Raw genomic sequence first — 18,517 nt, 5'->3', positions numbered from 1 at the left:
TCCTTGTCCCCTTCTGTCTGTCTTTCCAGTGTGCATTCCCTCCACAACTACACACTGTGACTGTCTATGGTTTGGGCTCCTCAGAGCGCCAAGGGGGAGGGTTGGTGGCCGGCAGAGAACCGGCCCACGTGGGTAACACAACGAAATCAATCACCTGAGCTCAGGGGCTCCGTCCACCTCTGGTTCAGGAAGGGGAAGAACCGAGAGCAATCCCTTAACCAGCTCCATTTGTTAGGGCCTCGTCCTAGGTGACGGGGACACCCCGGGAAGCCTCTGACTCAGGGCAAATGACACCGGTCTCCGCAGTCAGACGATACATCGAAAACCCAAGAAAATGAGAAACTGCCATTTAATGTCAAAGGGGCCAGGGGCACAGTCACACAGAGCGGCTGGGACACCAGCACGTGGTAAGATTCACTTTAAGATGATAGGGCATTTAAGTATAAAAATAAGTCTTCATTAAAAAGAATGCACAAGCAGCCCTGGACACACCCACAAAGCCACGGGAAAGTACAAAAAGGAGGCCACATCTGGATATGGTTCCAGAAGCCACAGGGTTCTCCAACCTCACAGGAAATTCGATGACTGAAATTTTCAGAACTTTTCAACGACACAATGGACCTCCTTTCCACCGGGCTGCACGGGAAGACGGCTCAGAAGGCGCTAGCGGTCCGCAGTCTCTCTGGAAGTGACAGGGTCCTCCTGGCGGGGTCGCGGAGGGCGGTGGGTTACCTGGATGATGGCAACGTGGATGATCCCGGTGGAAAGGTGTGCACCCACACCCATCCGTAAGAGGCTTACGTTCGCCATCACACGGAAGTTCAAAATCGGAATGTTCCTCTTCCATCTCCCATCTTCTAATGCGTCTCGGTATGGTTAAAGTGGCCCTAAAATGACAAAACAGCACACGTGGGAATTAATTTTCATGGACGAAATTCATCTACTGTGGCTGCGTGTTCACCAACACACAGACCTGCTACCCCTGAAGTGACGCTACCCCGGCGAATGAGACCTCATTTCTGAGGCAGGTGCGTGCTTACCGAGTGTACAGGGCCGACCTCGGAGACACGGTGGCCGGGTCCAGACCATCAATAAAGCGAGTATCGCGATAGAACTAATCATGCGAATCTGTTGGTTTCCCAGTGCACATGTAAGTTGTTTACACTGTACTATAGCCTAGTAAGTGTGTAATAATAGCTCTATGCCTAAAAATGCATATCTCTTAATTAAAAAATACTTTATTGGTAAAGATACTATGCATCATCTGAGCCTTTTTGCTGGTGGAGGGTCTGACCTTCAATTTGTAAAAAAAAAGAAAAATCAGTATCAGCGAAGCACCATAAAGCAAAATGCAATAAAACGGGGTATGCCTATAAATATAAAAATATTATAGTTAATATAGTTAAAGCACTTCCTACAGTGCCCGTATGTAGAATGTTCTTAATAAATGTTATTTCTTCTCTTGCCTCTGAGGAAAAAGGAGAATAAAATATCTAGATATTCATAAAATAGAATTTTTTTAAATGATGTCCAAATACTGAATCGGGATTCAACTCAAAAGTGGCTCCTGGGGGGACGGGACACGGAAGTAGCCCAGGTTCCTCGCCATCCGGCCACGGCCTCCTGCCCTGTCTCCTGGACCAGGCCTCGCGTCTCCTCACCTCACCGCAGAAACAGCGGGGGAGCCAGACGGCTGGTGGCAGACAGGTGGCCAGACACTGTGCTACCGTGAAAGGAGGTCTCTCCAGCATTTAGGAACCTTTGTCACACCTGGCCATAATACCGCAGGAACAGCGTGGCTCCGTGGCCCAACGGCAGAGGCCGCCCTGCTCTCCGAGGCCACACTGTGATGGCAGTGGGCCCCTGGATGCCAGGAAGGCTGGTGTGGGCTGGCGGCGGGGAGAACAGCAGCCAGGTCCACGATGGTGTCCCAGTTCCCGGCGGGCAGGTGTGCCCGAAGCCACGGGGACCAATAGGAGAGACTCGGGCCTGACCGACAGCAGCGTCACACAGGACGGCTCATTCAGGTGATGGGAACGAAGCTATGGTGGCACTGATGCCACCTGACGAGGGCCGGGGAAGGCTTCACACAAAGCCAGGTGTCCCGAGTGGACCACAAAGGTGGAATAGAGCCTTACAGGGTGGGAGAGGCCATCCCAGGCAGTGAGAACGGCATGAGGTCAGAACGTTCCAGAACTGGAGAGGCTGTGATTTCACCGCACACGGGCAGTGATGGGAGACCTGCCTGAAGAGCCCAGCGGTGCCCAGACTGTGGAAGGCCCTGGGCACCATGATGACGGCAGGGCTGCGTTTACCCATCAGGCTGCTTCCCAACAGTCTCGGAAGTCCATGTGTGACGAGCACTCTTTACAAGAGGACATGGAAGGAAATGAACAGGTTTCTTCACTGTGAGTCTCAGCGTCTTTACTCGTCTAATGCACAGCAAATCTACAGGAAGTAGGGAAGCCCAGCCAGCGTGGCTCAGTGGTTGAGCGTTGACCTATGAACCAGGAAGTCAAGGTTTAATTCCCGGTCAGGGAACATGCCCGGTTGCAGGCTCAATCTCATGTGGGGAGTGAGGAGGCAGCCGATCAATGATTCTCATCATTGATGTTTCTATCTCTCCCTCTCCCTTCCTCTCTGAAATCAATAAAAATATATTTTAAAAAAGAAGTGGTACCCGGCCGGCATGACTCAGTGGTTGAGTGTTGACCTATGAACCAGGAGGTCATGGTTCAATTCCTGGTCAGGGCATATGTCTGGGTTGCCGGCTCCATCTTCATTGTGGGGCCTGCAGGAGGCAGCCGATTAATGATTCTCTCTCATCATTGATGTTTCTGTCTCCCTCTCCTTTCCTCTCTGAAGTCAATAAAAAATATATTAGAGAAAGAGAAATGATAATAAAAAAAAGAAATGAGGGAAAAAATTCAGCATTTCTCAAACTTCTTTGACCTAGAAACTTGTCCTGAGACCCTCAGCAGCAGCAGGGAAGAGCAGCTCTGGGCATCAGAGTTGTAGAGGTGAGGTCAGACAGACGTCTGGAAAGCTCACTCTGAGCTGCTGGGGGCGAGGGAGAGGGGCAGATGGGGTCAAGAGACAAGACAGGGCCTCTCTCAGCACAATTTACAGAATACCTTGTCATTTCCAACTGATTTGTAATATCTTCTCTGTAAAGTATAAGCTGCCATATATGTTTGTTTAAAGCCCTTGACTTTATTCATTGGTCCATGTGTCTATTGCTGGACTAATAACACATCATCTTAATTATCACTGCTTTGTCATATGTCTTGATATCTGATAGGTGATTTCCCTCATCTTGTTCTTCTGCTTCAAAACTGTTTGGCTTTCTTCCAATTCTAGGAAATTCTCAGCCATTATCTTTTTAAAAGTCACTATTCCTTTCAAATCTTTTGTTTTCTTTTCCTCTCCCATTTTAATATTCCTCCATTCTGGGTTTCCTAATAGATCTTCTCATTTTTTCCTCTGACTCCTAAATACTTTCCTACTTTCCACTTATTTCACTTGGTGCATTTTAGCAACTTCCCTGCTTTATCTTCTGATTCACAAATTTGGTCTTCAACTGTGTCTAATCTGATGGTTTTTTCTTTAACTTCAATATTCATCATTGAAGTTAAAGAAAAAAACCATCAGATTAGACACAGTTGAAGACCAAATTTGTGAATTCACTTTAAGTTCTTTTTTTTTTAAATCTTCCAATTGCTTTTTCTCCATACTGTTCTATTCTTTCATTATGGCCCAGCAGCCTGCTCCGACACCCCAGAAGGGCAGCAGGGAGACTGTGGGTCTTCTTTGATCACTTTTAAAAATTAAAATACTTATCTTTATAGTAAATTTCATTTATTATTTCAGATTCTTGGAGGTTTGTATTCTCCTGTTTGTTGTAGTTCCTGACCCCCTATTCCCAACCATGGCTGGTTTGTTTATGTGCTGCTGTTCCATCTCTGCATCCTGTGTGCTCCGGTGGGGGACGCCTACAGGATAATTCTGCATTCGTCACGATGAAAGACCATAATGTCTTCAACAGTTGTACCTGTTTTTATGCTAATGTTTGGCTTTTGGTTCTTGTGCTGCTGAGGTAGACTAAAAGGGGAGCCCAACCCCATGCACGGCTGGTGTTTTAATTTCTAAGCCCTAAGGTCCAGACAGGTCTTCAAGGCTCTGAGCTTTATGCAAATTCTGGCTCCCACACCTCCACTGGAAATTAGAATCCTAGCCCCCAGCCCCTGGACCAATCCCGGGCCAAACCCAACAAAGGCCAAGGCGGAGGACAGCGGCCAGGGGTGTTTTGTGCTCCCTCTTCACTTACAGGATTAACTGTGCACTTCACGTTTTCTAAGCAGGAGGGACACGTTTGCGTTAGCTTAGTCCAGCATGCTTATAAGAAGTCTAAACTGCATTTTTCTTCAAGTGCTAACTTTCCTTTTATTCCATCCCACCATCCCCTCATAGAGTAACATTTCACTCCTAGAGAAAGGTGTTTGTTTTGTTCGTCTCATCATCTGAAGGCGCTCTTCCTTCAGAGCCTAGCAATGATCCAAGTTAAGCCTTTCTAACACTACTTTTCTGTACCCACATTCCAGAGAAAGCTTTCTCTATCAGACGCTCAATCGGAAGCCTGTGTCAGTGAGTCTGTTCAAAAGCATCTATTTTGGGATTCACATTTGGCTGCACTGGCACAGCCCAAGTTTCCCCTTGGCCAGCTTATTCGTTCACAGTTTGAATAATTCAGCCCTGCGCCTGAGCCAAGCAGCTCTCATTGTGTCTGGGAATGAGGTCCACGAAGACCCACAGCCTCCCTGCTGCCCTTCTTGGGGTGTCGGAGCAGGCCGCTGCACCCCGTGTTGGGAAGTGATGCTGGCACACTGGCTGTAAACACACACACCAGCCAAGAAGAACAGGAGAGGAGGGCGCAGTGCGTGCTGGAGCCAGCCTCCCTCTCAATCAGGCTGCATGGCAGGCCAATCACTTACCCCTGTGGACCTCACTGCCCTTATCTCTAACTTGACGGGGTTAGACCGATGAACTCAGGATCCCTGACACATCGAGGGGGGAAAGGCACGGAGCACAATTCCATTCTTACAGAATGATCAATGAAATCCTGTTGATAACTCCATGATTGCGTTTTCTTCTCTCAGGACGTAAGAATAAAGGACCGACAAGAAGTAGCTGTTGAAACAGGACACACGGAGCGAGCCACTGCACATCGATCTTCCTTAATCTGTGTCAGGACATCACATTTCCCTCCCTGGCCTTGGTCCCGGCCTGACACCTGGGCCTGCGGTATCGAGCACAGGCGGGCACAGGAGACAGGCAGAGTCTTGCTTCCGCCGGGCCTGGGTCCGCTCCTGCTCTGCTACTGTGCTTCTAGACGCTGCAGGCGTGCAAAGCAATCACCAATGAGACAGGCAGGCAAACAAATAAAGCAAATATTTTAAAGGTCACCCACTTGGAGATAAAAGTACAAAAAAATGTATGTCCATTTAGAATCAGAGTCATCATCATGCTTGGCTCCTCCTGCTGTCCCTACAGGGCAACAATGAACCAACAACCCCCTCGCGGGCCCTCCATTCCTACCGCTGCCGTGACCCAGCCCCGCCATCAGGCAATGGAGTCGAAAAGCGAGTGTCACACAGTGAGCAGCACAGAGGCTGATGAAGACCACTCCCTCAGCAGCTGCCCTCAGCCCCCACGCACAGGCCAGGATCCCAAATCAGTTCGTTGGGAAGTGGGGGTGGGGTGCTGGTCAGCAATACCAACAATCATGGTTTCTATATTGGGTTCCAGTTTGGGCAGGAAAGCCCACTAACACCAGGTAAAAGAAAGCGAAGGAACCCCAGTGATGGGCCATAGTAGAGGGCCTGACTGCATTTTTCAATTTAACACCCCCCCCCCCCCCCGCCCCATCCGTGTGACTCGCAGCCAGGACTGGCCCTGCCACACGCCAAACGCTGAGCCCGGACCAAGCCCCTGAGCCCGAGGGGAGGCACAAAGGCCCAGGGGCCTGCGTGTAGAACTGCAGTCTTTGCCCTAGCCAGTTGGGCTCAGCGGAGAGAGTGTTGGCCCTCGGACTGAAGGGTCTGGGTTTCGATTCCGGTCAAGGGCACATATGTGCATTGCAGGCTAGATCCCCGGCCCTGGTCAGGGCACGTGCGGGAGACAACTGATCCATATGTCTCTTTCAGATCAATGTTTCTCTCTCTCTGTGTCTCGCTCCCTTCCACACTCTCTAAAAAAAGAAAAAAAAAAATCAATGGAAAAATATCCTCTGGTGAGGATTAGCTAAAAACAAAAAACAAAACACTATCTTTTCTTGTCCAGGGAAACTGTCCATGCATTAGCTGATTAGCCCAGGTGGGTCCAATCTAGGCATTCCAACACAGGAAATTTAACATGGGATTCAAGTCCACAAATGGTGGAAATCTTAGCCACACAGGGGAGGGGGAGGCAACCCAGCAATCCCCACAGTGGGAAGCCCCAGTTTGGGCTGGGAGGGCCAGCAAGAGTTGGGACCACAGGGACCCTGTGCAGGAGCTGGGACCTTGGGGGGAGGCACCGAGAGGCTGCCCTTAAGGAAGGAGGAGGGAGAAATGCTCCGGCTGCCACCCCCCTCCGACCACGCTGGTGTCCACTGTCAGAAACCAGAGCAAGGGAGTCCGGAAATGCAGCCTCCACAAGAGCGCAGGGGACACAAAGCTGGGGACGGAGCTGAGAGAAAGCAGGCCACTGACTGTCCCGCTGACCCAGGGGAATCTGAGGGTGGCCCCTTCCCTGAAGGGCTACAGAGTGTCAGGAGCCAGATCCCCCTCGAACACTTGGTGCTGAGAATACAGACCTGCCCCTCAACTACCATCCCCATCTGTCCTTCCCATGGTTTCTGTCTTACAAGGCCACCCCCTTCCCATGTACCTATCATGCCACCCCTTTCATGTATCTTTCTGGATTATCCTGGAGAGCTCTGGCAGCCTTCTGAGGTTTCATTTAACGGGTCTGAATTGACAACGAACGGTGTGCTTTCCCGGTCACACCTGGGACCCTGTGGGCTGAGCTGGCCCGAGAAAGGAAGCCTGCTCCCAGGCCCTGGCCCAGCGCTGGAACCTCTGAGGAAGGAAAGCCTGCCAATGACAGCGACCGCTGGCACTGCTGCCAGACTGCAGCACGGGACGGTGCACAGAGCGAGGGCAGCCTGGCCCGTGTCGGGGAGAGACCCCGAGGGACATAATACCATGTCCTACCACGTGAGAAGAGGACAGTTCCGTTCCAACTGTCAGTAACACGAGCAGAGTAACTCAGGGCTGAGAGATGTTTCCAAATAACAATATATATGAGTTCAACCTTAACGGCAACTACGATAAAGGACGACATCAGCGACTACTGAAATAGTGGTCATTGTAACCGTGACCTAGCACGAGAAGGTCTAGGGGGAGATCCTGGCTGATGTGAGCAGTCAAGACCTTGCATTTGTGAGAAAGGACTCGTGATAAAAATAAGGAAAAGCTCAGGGACAGGAGGAGGACAGGAAGCCGGGCACCGAGCTGAGACAGCCACGTGGACAATTCAGGGCAGAACTGATCAGCTGACATTCCACTAGGATCAGAAAAATACCAGGGAATTAGGATGTGAAGGGGTTCCTGGGGGAAAGCACCAAATAAGCTCACAATCACACAAGATCCCCGTTAAGAAACCCACACAAACTACCCCTGGGCCAGTGGTGGGGATGGGGCCCGGGCGGGAGGCACTTGGGCCTGACGCGCCCTGGTGCGTGGCGGGGCCTGGTGTGTGGCACGGCCTGGTGCGTGGCATGGCATGTTTAATGAAGCCGTCTGACATGCAGGGCTATGCCCACTGGTGATCTGTGTTAAGCACTGCTCCCTGGGATCCTGCATCGCTAAAAATACTATTTGCTTTTTATTTAACACTGGACTTTCAATGTTCTAAAATGCAAAAATAGTGTCTTATTATTTTAAAAGCTTAGGAGGGAAAGTAGCCATATTATTAGAAAAAGAAGATATATGCAGCTAGAGTCTGTTCAAATATCAAGAGGTGTGACTTTTCGAATTCATATTTCAATCTTTATTTACATAAGACTTTTAGAAATAGTGGGTGTAAATATTAAATCACCCAAGGCTGGGTGAAATTTTATTGAAAATAACTACAAATAGAGAGAAACTGATTTTTTAAAGTCGGTTTCTGAAATTTAGATGAAAAAGAATATCAAGCATTAACCAAAAACTGATATATTTACATATCAATGTAGGTTTTCTGCTCATAGACTCATTTCCTATGAAACCTAACAGAGGCAAGCTTGGGGAATTACAAAGGAAGGAAAAACCCTAATCAAATAGGTACTGTTGTTCAAACAGAATATTAGCCAAAATGATCCAATCAGTTGCATGAGCCAAATTTTTTTCCTTTAAGCCACTCATGCCAGCGCACAGCTCTGAGAGCACCGAGATCCACGGTTCATTCCCAGGGTGTGCCCCACGGGTGGGGTTTGGGAGACACTGAAATGGGAGGAGAAGGGAGGGCAGCAGCAATAAGCAACGGGCCCAGAAAGGGTCCCATTTCTCGAGGTAAATATTACTTCTCTGCATTGCACGGTACGTGTGGCAGTCACGTGAGCCATCCCAGCAGAGTGAGTTCCAGCGCTGGCTCCTTGCCTTCCCGCTGTGCGGAAGCCCATCACCTTCGAGAGCAGAGCGTCCTAGAGACAGCGCCGAGGAAGAAGAGCGCGCCTTCGCGGGCGAGTCTGACGCGGGGCTTTGTTTTATACCTGACTGATGACTTCACATGAGCAGAGGTGCACAGAGATGACAACTAACATGCTTTCAGTTCTTGGAATAAAACAAAATCGTTGCCTATCACTGTAAAACATAATAACTTGCAATGTGTCCACTGAAGATCTTATTTGTTGACTCAATGTTTTGCTTATCAAAATCAGAACAATGTGCTTCTGTAAAAATCTTTAAGGAGCAAAAGCAGAAATACACAGACATGCGCGCGCACACACACACACACTCCTGGTTTCTACGTAAAATTAAACATAATTCTATTTTATTACAATATTAAGATTCCAATTTTTAAATTGAAAAACCCCCAAGAATTACAGAGGTTATCAAAGATATATTAACTTGTTCTTAGAATAAGCTCAAAATTAATAACCAAGGCATGATTATGCTAATGTATACTTTATGATATTCCACCTGACACAGGAGACTGAGAACCCGGCCCTGGCAGTGTTAGACCGCCCTTGACTTTGAATTAATGGTGTGAATACTGCATTTCTCCTGAAATCTTTGGTTTATGGGAAGTTTATGGAAACCTGAAAGAAAAGCTTATCAGAGAGGAGAAAAAACAACACCGATTCCTATTTGGATAATTAAATGAGGGCAGGCCTTTCTTCCAGGATATCCTCAAAAGATCTGTGTTCGTCCCACCCAGTGGCCTGTTCCCTTCCCTGAACCCTGCTTTTAAAAAGAATTTTAAACATATTTGCAATTTCTATTTCCAACTTGAAGCTGGAGACAAATTAGTTTGCACCCCAGTAGAATGCTAAGGAAAGCTTAAATCAAACGGCACCTTTTTATTTACATCCCTCATTCCTGAGAAGCGTAATTGCCTTTTTTATTAACTTTGTTTTATGGATCTAATATTTAAGAACAAGTCTACCCTTTATGTGACACAAGAAGGTGAATGCACTTACAGACTCTCCTGCAATACATCTCAGGCAGGGCTGGGCGGGGCTCCTTCCACCGGGCGGAGGGACCTGGTTGACAAATCACAGCCGCAGACGGATCAGAACCACGGTTATTGACACCTTTTATTGGAATATTTCAATGGGTTCCCAGCCGGGTTGGCAGGAACAGGAACCTACCCCCACACGTGGTGGCCCCTGGCCGCTGGCTGGCCTTGGCGCAGGGGGGCGGCCTCCAGGCTGCGCCTCCAGCTCCCGGCTGCCCCAGGACACCAGGGTGCTGGCCTTCACCTGGGGACAGCCCGGCTCCGGCGCAGCTGCTTCGAAGCTCCGGCACACCCGCTTCTGAAACGAACCACGTTGCACTTGAGATGGCCTCGTAAAGCACACGGCACTAATTACATTTGCTTTCTCCCTGAAAACTTCAGCTGCAAATACAGACCCTGTGGAGCTGGCAAGTTTATAGGACATTTGAGGAGGTGACTTTAAACTTTATCTTCAGGAATAACCACCATCAATTACATGTAACCTCATTATTTCCTAAATTGTCTGGTATTTACTTAGCTTTACAGATTTAAAACAGCCATTTTTAACAATTTGAGCAGAAAATCTTGTCATAAACTATTGTGACTGGTTTATTGATATTGAAAATGCACAAAACCCATAAATTTTGTTCAAGAAACTACTTTTATGCTGCAACACATTCTGCTAGTAGTAAGTGGCACACTTTCTCCACACAACAGGAGTAATCCACACATGAATAATTCTTTCTCTACGGACACCGAAGACCAAGTTAATTTTATTTCACAAGTTGCGCACCCAGTCTTAACTGACAACCTTTGGGAAAGTTGGCATTTGGTTTCTGCTTCCACTTGAGCTAAAGGTAAACTACGAAAGCACTCCCCTAAAGCTACAGGAAAATTACTCTCCAAGTGCCAAGGCTGTGTACTGTGAGGGGCCACGTGCGCGGACACAGAGTTAGATGTCACTGCCTCGCCCGGCCCCAGCGGGGTCTCTGGATCCCTGGGCAGCGCAGGCCCGGCTGCTAGACAGCTCCTGCCCGTGACTCCGTGGCTACAACTTCTTCAGTCACTTGCAAACCCTCATCACGATTTGTGCCAGATTATTTATTATCTGTACTGTTATTGACTTAATATTTTCTAAACTCTCACCTTTTTATTTAATGGATTTATTCAATATAGAAGCTTTATCTCAGAGGTTTAGGCTGCTGGTTCTACTATTCTCTAACATGCCTTAAAACAGATACGTAGAGATTAAAATGAAAAATGTTGAACTCTGAGGCCCTTAAGCCACTTGGTAGTAATTCCTTGGGGTAAGCGCTTGACCTCTATTTAGATGGCAGAAGACAAAGGCGGGTATACAGTTCTTCCCAAATGATAGGAAACTAAAGCCTGCGAAACTCTCAAAATTCTACACCAAACCACACCCTGAGCAAAACTTAAAGACAGAGGATGCCAAAATCTGAAAATAAGGCTAGTTAAAAAGAGGAACACCACCAAATCTGAGTGTGGGTCCCCGGGCTCCCAGCCCACACCACTGACGCGGGCTCTGTGATGAGCCACTACCATAGGGGTGAGAGCCAGCTCCGTGGCCCGGGAGAGACCACTGCAGACATGCAGGAGCTGTGACAGTACCTGTGTGGCCCAGAGCATGGACGCGGGGAGGGATTTCAAAGTCCACACAATTCTAAGGAACAGACCCCCTTTAAAGAGGCCTTCTCCAAAACTCATAGCTTCCGGAGCAAACAGGGGAAAGAGGAGGGTGAAGTGCCCTTTGGCAACTGGTGGTGAAGATAAACAGAAGAAAAACAGGGAAAATTTCGGGTCCTACAAGTAAAGGGGACCATACTATCAGGAGGCTCACGCCCTCCCGTAGACACACACACACACACACACACACACACTCACACTCACACTCACACTCACGCACACACAGCGGCTGCACTGACTGGACCAGGTGCCATCAGACCAGGGTCTTGTAGAAAGACCAACGCCATAGAAATTCCTTCCTGAAAAACCACCATGAACCAAAGAAAACTGTAGTTCAATACTCTGCAAACGTAACTAAACGTATTCAAACAAACACTGGAGGAGACGAAATTCACCTTGAATTAGAGATGTCAATTAAAAACAGAAAGGGACAAAAACAGGGAGGAAGAAAGAAAGTGAATGAGCCCAGGAAAGTAATGGAAGGGGAAATCGAAATTACGTCAGAAATGAAGAATAAATTGTAAAGTACCCAAGGAGAATTCAAACGAAAACTAGTAAGGAGCCTTGGGGAAAGAAGGAACACAACCAAGAGAATGAAAATGACATAAAAAAGGGGTAAAGGAGGTCAAATACATGGTGAGGAAGAGAACTAGACTTTGGGTGGTGAGCACAGAACAGATGTTGCATGATAAAGTTGGACACGTGAAATTTATATAATATTATTAGCCGTTGTTATTCCAATAAATTTAATTTAAAAAAGAGGCATGATATGTTAAAACTGGTTTATTGTCAGCTTTCAATAATCTGTGTTAAGCACAACCCATGGACACAGATAATAGGGTGGTGAAGGCCTGGGGTTGGGGGTGGGGGTAGGCTGGAAGGGCTCAATGGGGGAAAAAGGAGGACAGATGTAATACTTTCAACAAAAAATATTTAATTAAAAAATAATCTGTGTTAAAGGGAAACAGCGGAAACACCACGTGGCCCATGCCATTTTATACATGGGCGTGGACTTTCCATCAGCAACATCACTCAGCAACGAGCACTCCTACCATTTCCCTGCCTTCTGAGTGACATCAGACTTGCTGAGAAGGAAAGCACAGGGCTGGGTGGGGGATGGGAGGCAGAAGCCACTGCCTCCGTGACATACCCCGCACTCCAGGGTGACATCGGAAGTATTTCTGGGTGGGGTCACAGAACAACTGGCACGTGAAGGTCAGCAGACTTGTGAGTATCCATGGTGACAAGCCGAGGTTCTTCGAGGGGCTCAGGTGGCCGAGGAGGCCAGCTCCCCACCTCTGTGGCAGGTGAAAGGAGGGCCCGCGCTGATACCAAGGTGCTGGGTTCAGGTTGGGCTCCCCAGGGAATGTGGGGATCACCGGCTTGATGGCCCTCAGTCAGCTGAGTGGATTAAATTATTCATGTTTTCTGCTATTTACCGTGGATTACTGAGAGCTGACCGCATGAGATTGACCTGTACACTTACTCGGCAAATAGTCGGGTCATCGCGGATTGGCCTGGACCCAGGGAAAAGGAAGGCTGCAGAGGCACCGCACGCTGGATGCCTGCGTGACACGGCTCTCTCCCCCCTCCCTTCCGGCGAGGCTCTGTCAGCCTTCATAAGGCAGATGGAGATTTACTGCCCGACTATAAAGACACTCGCACTGTATAAACAAAATTAAAACCCCGCGTCTACACAAAGACCCCATTACTTAACAGTAATTGAAGGAGATCAATCGAACAGCAACCTCGCCAGAGAACAACTGAAGCAGGAATGCGATTAAGAGAAGACACTTGATACGACGCATAAATTAAAATATAAGATATGTATCTTGTTGCCTCAGTGATGGAACAAAGTGGACAGGTCTGGGAAAGACAGGCTGCCCTCGCCGAGGAGGTGCGACTGCGCCTGTGTTGCCGAGGACTTGCTTCTTTATTGGAAGTGATGGGGCCCAGGGAGTGGATGAGTGGACGTGGAGGAGGAGGGGGGTGGGGGAGGGTTAAAGGTTTCACAATCGGGCAGAAATGAAATTCAAAGCCTCGGCTTCCGTGCTGATGCGAGCGAGCCGGCGCAGCAATCAGACTGGAGATGCTTTCCCCACGCACCTGGGAGCCAATGGACAGGACAAGGGACAGGGCGCGCGGAGCACAGGCCTGAACCCGCTATGGCTGAACCCGCAGGCTGCCACCTCCAGAAACCCATTCTTCCACTCTACACGAGAGAAGAGTGTGGAGAAGGAAGAAGAGATCCCAACGTCCTCCAACACTGACAGAAGAGCGCCGTGTGTTCTCTCCCATCAGCACGGCAAGAACATGCCACGTTCTTAAAAATGAAACACCTTGAACTAGACGTATATAATATATATGCTGATATATGAGTTAAGCATATATACCATGAGTGAGAATACCAAGGTGAATCATTAGAACTCAGCAATGTAATTAATGGTAAGTCTACACACACACACACACACACACACACACACACACACACACACACATCTAACCTTTCAGATTGAAGGTATTTGAGGGTTTTTACTGACTAATGGCCTTTATTCATTTGTATTCTAAATGTGTGATGCTGGCTAATTGAGTCCTAGTTACTAGAAACAGTTTGCTGAGTGAGGATTTTAGTTGAGTTTGGTCTTAATTCTACCACAGTAAGGAAAGTTTACTTTTGCTGATATGGAGTAGCTGATACGGACGTCCATCAGCCCTGAGTACAGAACCGTTAATGCTGATGAGAAAGATTAATAAGGCCCTACAGACCGCCATTTAGAAAGAGAGCATGGTTTCCATCAAGCAAAGATTCCTCCTCGATGACACTTTCATTTGGAAAATGACCTTGCACTTGGGAGGTTTGCTCTACAACACAGTGAAATCTGGCACAATGTCAACTACAGAGAAGATCAGAAATTAAGGAGTCCCGCCATCAACTCCCATGTTAGCAGGGCATAGAGGACGTCAACCAAATCTGAATATCTTGATGTTGTGCTTTATCCAGCTCTGACCATGTCTTAAGACTCCTCAACTTTCTGACCACATCCACACTCAACTTCCTGCGCATGTCCACACTCTAGCCTGGCAAAGAGAAGGAAACTTATGAGGAGACAAGGCAAGCCAGTGGTCAGAAGTAAGAATGCTAACTTCATTCTATGAGAGCGAGTTATCTAGAAGAAGATAAGCAAACAAGAGCAAAGAAAAATCACTTTTATTTCGAATTAAAGTAAAAAGACATGAATGCACATACTATACTTATTGGGGAGTAATCTTAGGCTTGCAATATTCATCAAGTACAATATAAATCTGTTATACTAGTGGCCCAGTGCATGAAATTTGTGCACGGGGTGGGCATTGTCCCTCAGCCTGGCCTGCACCCTCTCCAATCTGGGACCCTCAGGGGATGTCCGACTGCCGGTTTAGGCCCGATCCCTGTGGCAGTCGGACATCCCTCTCGCAATCCGGGACCGCTGGGTCCTAACCGCTCACCTGCCTGCCTGCTTGATCGCCCCTAACCACTCTGCCTGCTGGCCTGCTTGCCCCCAACTTTCCCCTCCCCCGCTAGCCTGATTGCCCCCAACTGCCCCCCCACCGCCTGATCACTCCCAACTGCCCCCCTGCTGGCCTGATCACCCCCAACTGCCCTCCCCTCCTGGCCTGATCGCCCCTAACCGCCTCTGCCTCGGCCTGCCACCATGGCTTTGTCTGGAAGGACATCCTGAAGGCCCCCTGGAAGGTCTTCTGGTCTGATTAGCATATTACCCTTTTATTAGTCTAGATTCCTGGTTAAAATTAAGAATCCTAAGGAAAGCGAGTATACAAATTGACTTACAACAGGTAGAACCTAATAAACATCCCTTCCCATCAGAAAAAACTACGGTTTAGGGTGTTTCCCTATTTGTTATCTCATTTGATCCTCACAATAATCTACTCCATAAGCAGGGCCTATCAGTTCTTCCTCCACAATATACTGCTGTCTACTCCTACCACCTCACTGTCCTCTGGCCAAGCCTCTGTCGCCTCCCTGATCTATGTACTCAACCCATTCCTTCATTCTGACCACCCCCCCTTTCATTTCCCACACAGCTGCCAGAGGAAGCTCTCAAAATGTCAGTATGATCACGTCACTTGACTATTTACTCCCCAGTCTGGAATGTGAGCACTGTAGTGATGAGCCAGTGCTGACCTCAGAAGGGGACAGCATTGGGGGGGCGGGGGGGGGGGGCGCAGAGCTGAGACAGAAGGACCTGGGCTCCCTGGATGTCTATGATCTGGGCAGCAGCGGTCTTATACCTGTATGCAGAGTACCTATGTTCCACAGTCCTGGACTGCTCACCTCTGTACTTTTAGGTGAGAGAATCCAACTTGTTTGAGCCAATGTGGTATGAAGTCGCCCTGTTACAGAAGCTACACCTGTGCCCTAGTGACATGGTCCCTGGAAGTGGGGTGTGGCTGTGACGTAAGTGATGCTGGCCTAGTGATCAGGCAGTGAGTGGGTGGCGAGGAAACAAAGAGATGCTGCAGGGTAGAAAGTTAAGCCACTTATCCTACCGGGCGAAACATTTGAAAACGCGCTGCCCGCATTAACTCGGGCGAGATCCTGTCTCTTGGAGCCTGTAGGTCCAGGAGAAGCAGAGAGAAGAAAGTCCGACGTGGGTGTGCAGGCAGCTGGCCCATGCTCTGGGGCAGAACCGCGGCATCCCCGAGGTGGAGAGGAGCCAGCAATCCGCAGACAGAGGCGGAAGACGAGCGTGCTGCCCGCTTCAACCCCACGGACTGCTTTGGGTTCCTGGAAAGGGGAGGTGCCTTTCCACGTCCCACACTGTTTTCCCTCCCAGTCTCGCACCGACCCGACCACCCACCCACGCCATCGCCTCCCACCTGGTTCCCTCGGGCCAGAACACTCAACCCAGGCGGGACTGACCAGTCTGCCCAACCAGCACTCCTACCACACCAGCCCAGCGCCTGCACGTGGAGGCGGGACGCAGGAACGCCACTCCCTGGCCCAGACACCGAGTCCTCAAGCCTTGCAGGGAGGCCCGCGCACCTGGAGGGGACACGGGTCTCGCAGTCCCTGACAGCACGCGGGTCTGGCGGCAAACAAGTCCCGATTTCTGCGCAGGCGCGGCAGGAGGGAGGGCCCCGCCCACCCCGGGCCCCGCCCACCTCGGGCCCCGCCCCAACAGGTGCGCGCGGGCAGCTGCCAGCCGGGCCTCCACCCCGAAGGGGCCGCCAGGAGACGCGAAGCCCACTGTGGGCCAGCCCGAGGACACCGCCTTCCCGTTCCCAACGCCCAGACCCCTGGGGGCTCACCGCGTCCCCCGGAACCTGCAACTCCTCCGGCCTCCGCCGACGCCACCGGCCCAGCGCCAGGGTGTCCATGCGACCCACCAGCCCGAGTCCGCGGGACGATCTATCATCTCCCCCAGAGGCCGGGCGCCCCGCCCACGCCGCCGGGTCCGCGCCCCCTACCTCCACGTGTCCCGAGGGAGCCAATGAGAAATGGGGGCGGGGTTCCGCCGGGCCACTGGAGTCCCGCCGGGCGGTCGCTTCAGGCAGGAGTAGCGGAGACCAGAGTCTTCTGGACTGAAGGGACGCCTGCCCCGGGTCATTATTTTGCCACGAGGGCCGGCCTGTCGCTTCTACGATCACTGAATCAGTCGTGAAGCTCGGGAGAACTTAACTTGTTAAGGGACCCACCACGCTTCGACTGCAGACCTTGGATCGGAGGGAGGAGCGCCCGCCTTCTCGCCCTCGTAATTGGCCAGCTTCCTGGCTGGTTGGCTGATAGAAGGCGCAGCGAGCCAATCAGTATGGGCGAGACCGCGGGGTCTCTGGGAATTGTAGTCCCAGTAAGGAGGCCTCACTTCCTGGCCGGAGCTGGCAAGGACGATTGTGGGGCGACTCCACGGTCTCCAGCCGCGTTTGGCCAGGCGCACGGTGGCTTCCGGTCCGGAGGCCCTAGGGGCAATGCTAATCTGCTGGCTGAGGGCAGCGCTGCGGGGCCCTTGGATTGTATACAAGGGGGAACCGTGGCCTCTCCGCCCGACCGTGGGGAGTGGGGTTCCGGCTGTGTGCATGGTGAGCAGGGGTGCCCAGGTGACTGACGTTGGTAAACAGTGCAGAGCTACACCGCATCCTTCTAAATACACCTACTGTATGGCATGTTAGAGGGAAGATATTCGTGACCCTTGTTAAAAACGGTAAGGCAGACTTTCCCCGGGGGACCATCATGACGGGTATTGGGGTTCGCAGTAGGGAGAGTGGGCTCAACTCTGACTTCAAAGACAAGTGGGAATTTATACCCTATTGACCTAGTATGTTTATTGAATTCTTAATATCTTAAAAATTTTTTAAAAACTTTAAAAATAATAAAATGATAGTTAAAGTGCTCGTTATTTAAACGTTAAATACATTAACCGGTGGAAGAAAAAGGGAGACTTTCATGACAAATGGAGTCTTGTATAAAACACAGTCAACAAAAAGGGGACAAAGGTAATACTTTCAACAATAAAGATACATTTTAAAAAAAAATTCACAGTCAACAAAAGAGAAAATGCCTGAATTGGACTATTGAAAAGTTTGAAACTTTTATGCATCAAAGGTGATAATACAAATGGCTAATAAACACATGAGAATATGCTCAACATCACTAATCATTAGGGAAATGCAAATCAAAACCACATTGAGATAGCACGTCATACCCATTAGGAGGGTTGTAATAAAAAAGCCAATCATTGTTGGCTAGGGTGGGAAGAAATTGGACTCCTGGTGCATTGTATGACAGTACCTCAAAAAATTAAAAATAAAGTTATCATATGATTCCATAATTCCACTTTTGAGTATAATTGAAAGCAGTGATTAGAATACCCATGTTCAAAACAGTACCATTCATGATAGCCAAAAGGTAGAAGTGACCTGTGTGTCCATAAATGGGTAAATGGATAAACAACATATGGTAGATACCTACCAGGGAATATTGCTCGGCCTAAAAAGGAAGGAAATGCCGGAAGCAGCTGCATTATGCTGAATGAAATGCGCTGGCCGCAAAAGGGCAAATGCAATGTGATGCCACTGT

The 18,517-nt window shown here is 49.4% G+C and overlaps 1 protein-coding gene across 2 annotated transcripts; it reads right to left on the bottom strand.

Moving 5' to 3' along the window:
• Window positions 1-331: 331 nt before the first annotated feature.
• LOC307112767 (uncharacterized protein C10orf143) lies at window positions 332-16,879 on the bottom strand. Of its 2 annotated transcripts, XR_013814751.1 has the most exons (5): window positions 16,753-16,879; window positions 9,893-10,057; window positions 9,722-9,784; window positions 5,102-5,392; window positions 848-887 (listed from the first exon to the last, which is right to left on the bottom strand). XR_013814751.1 is itself a non-coding variant. In XM_079793718.1 (4 exons), the coding sequence occupies exons 1-4, from the start codon at window positions 16,819-16,821 to the stop codon at window positions 858-860; spliced, it is 327 nt and encodes a 108-aa protein (XP_079649844.1). In that variant the 5' UTR covers window positions 16,822-16,879; the 3' UTR covers window positions 332-857. The 2 variants fall into 2 exon arrangements, 1 of the variants encoding a protein (XP_079649844.1); XM_079793718.1 differs by lacking the exon at window positions 5,102-5,392 and having other exon boundaries at window positions 332-887.
• Window positions 16,880-18,517: the final 1,638 nt, after the last annotated feature.

Source organism: Cnephaeus nilssonii, assembly GCF_951640355.1.
Source record: "Cnephaeus nilssonii genome assembly, chromosome: 16".
NCBI lineage: Eukaryota > Metazoa > Chordata > Mammalia > Chiroptera > Vespertilionidae > Cnephaeus > Cnephaeus nilssonii.
Note: the sequence above shows the minus strand (reverse complement) of the source record. Positions and strands in the feature narration are given on the sequence as shown.

What these genes read in the sequence shown, in the direction of transcription:
- LOC307112767 (XM_079793718.1), bottom strand. Translation starts at nt 16,821, where the DNA reads ATGGACACCCTGGCGCTGGGCCGGTGGCGTCGGCGGAGGCCGGAGGAG. An exon ending in TGCAGGTTCCGGGGGACGCG is followed by an intron (nt 10,058 to 16,752) that starts GTGAGCCCCCAG and finishes GGTTCGTTTCAG; the next exon opens with AAGCGGGTGTGCCGGAGCTT. An exon ending in AGGGGCCACCACGTGTGGGG is followed by an intron (nt 9,785 to 9,892) that starts GTAGGTTCCTGT and finishes TTTGTCAACCAG; the next exon opens with GTCCCTCCGCCCGGTGGAAG.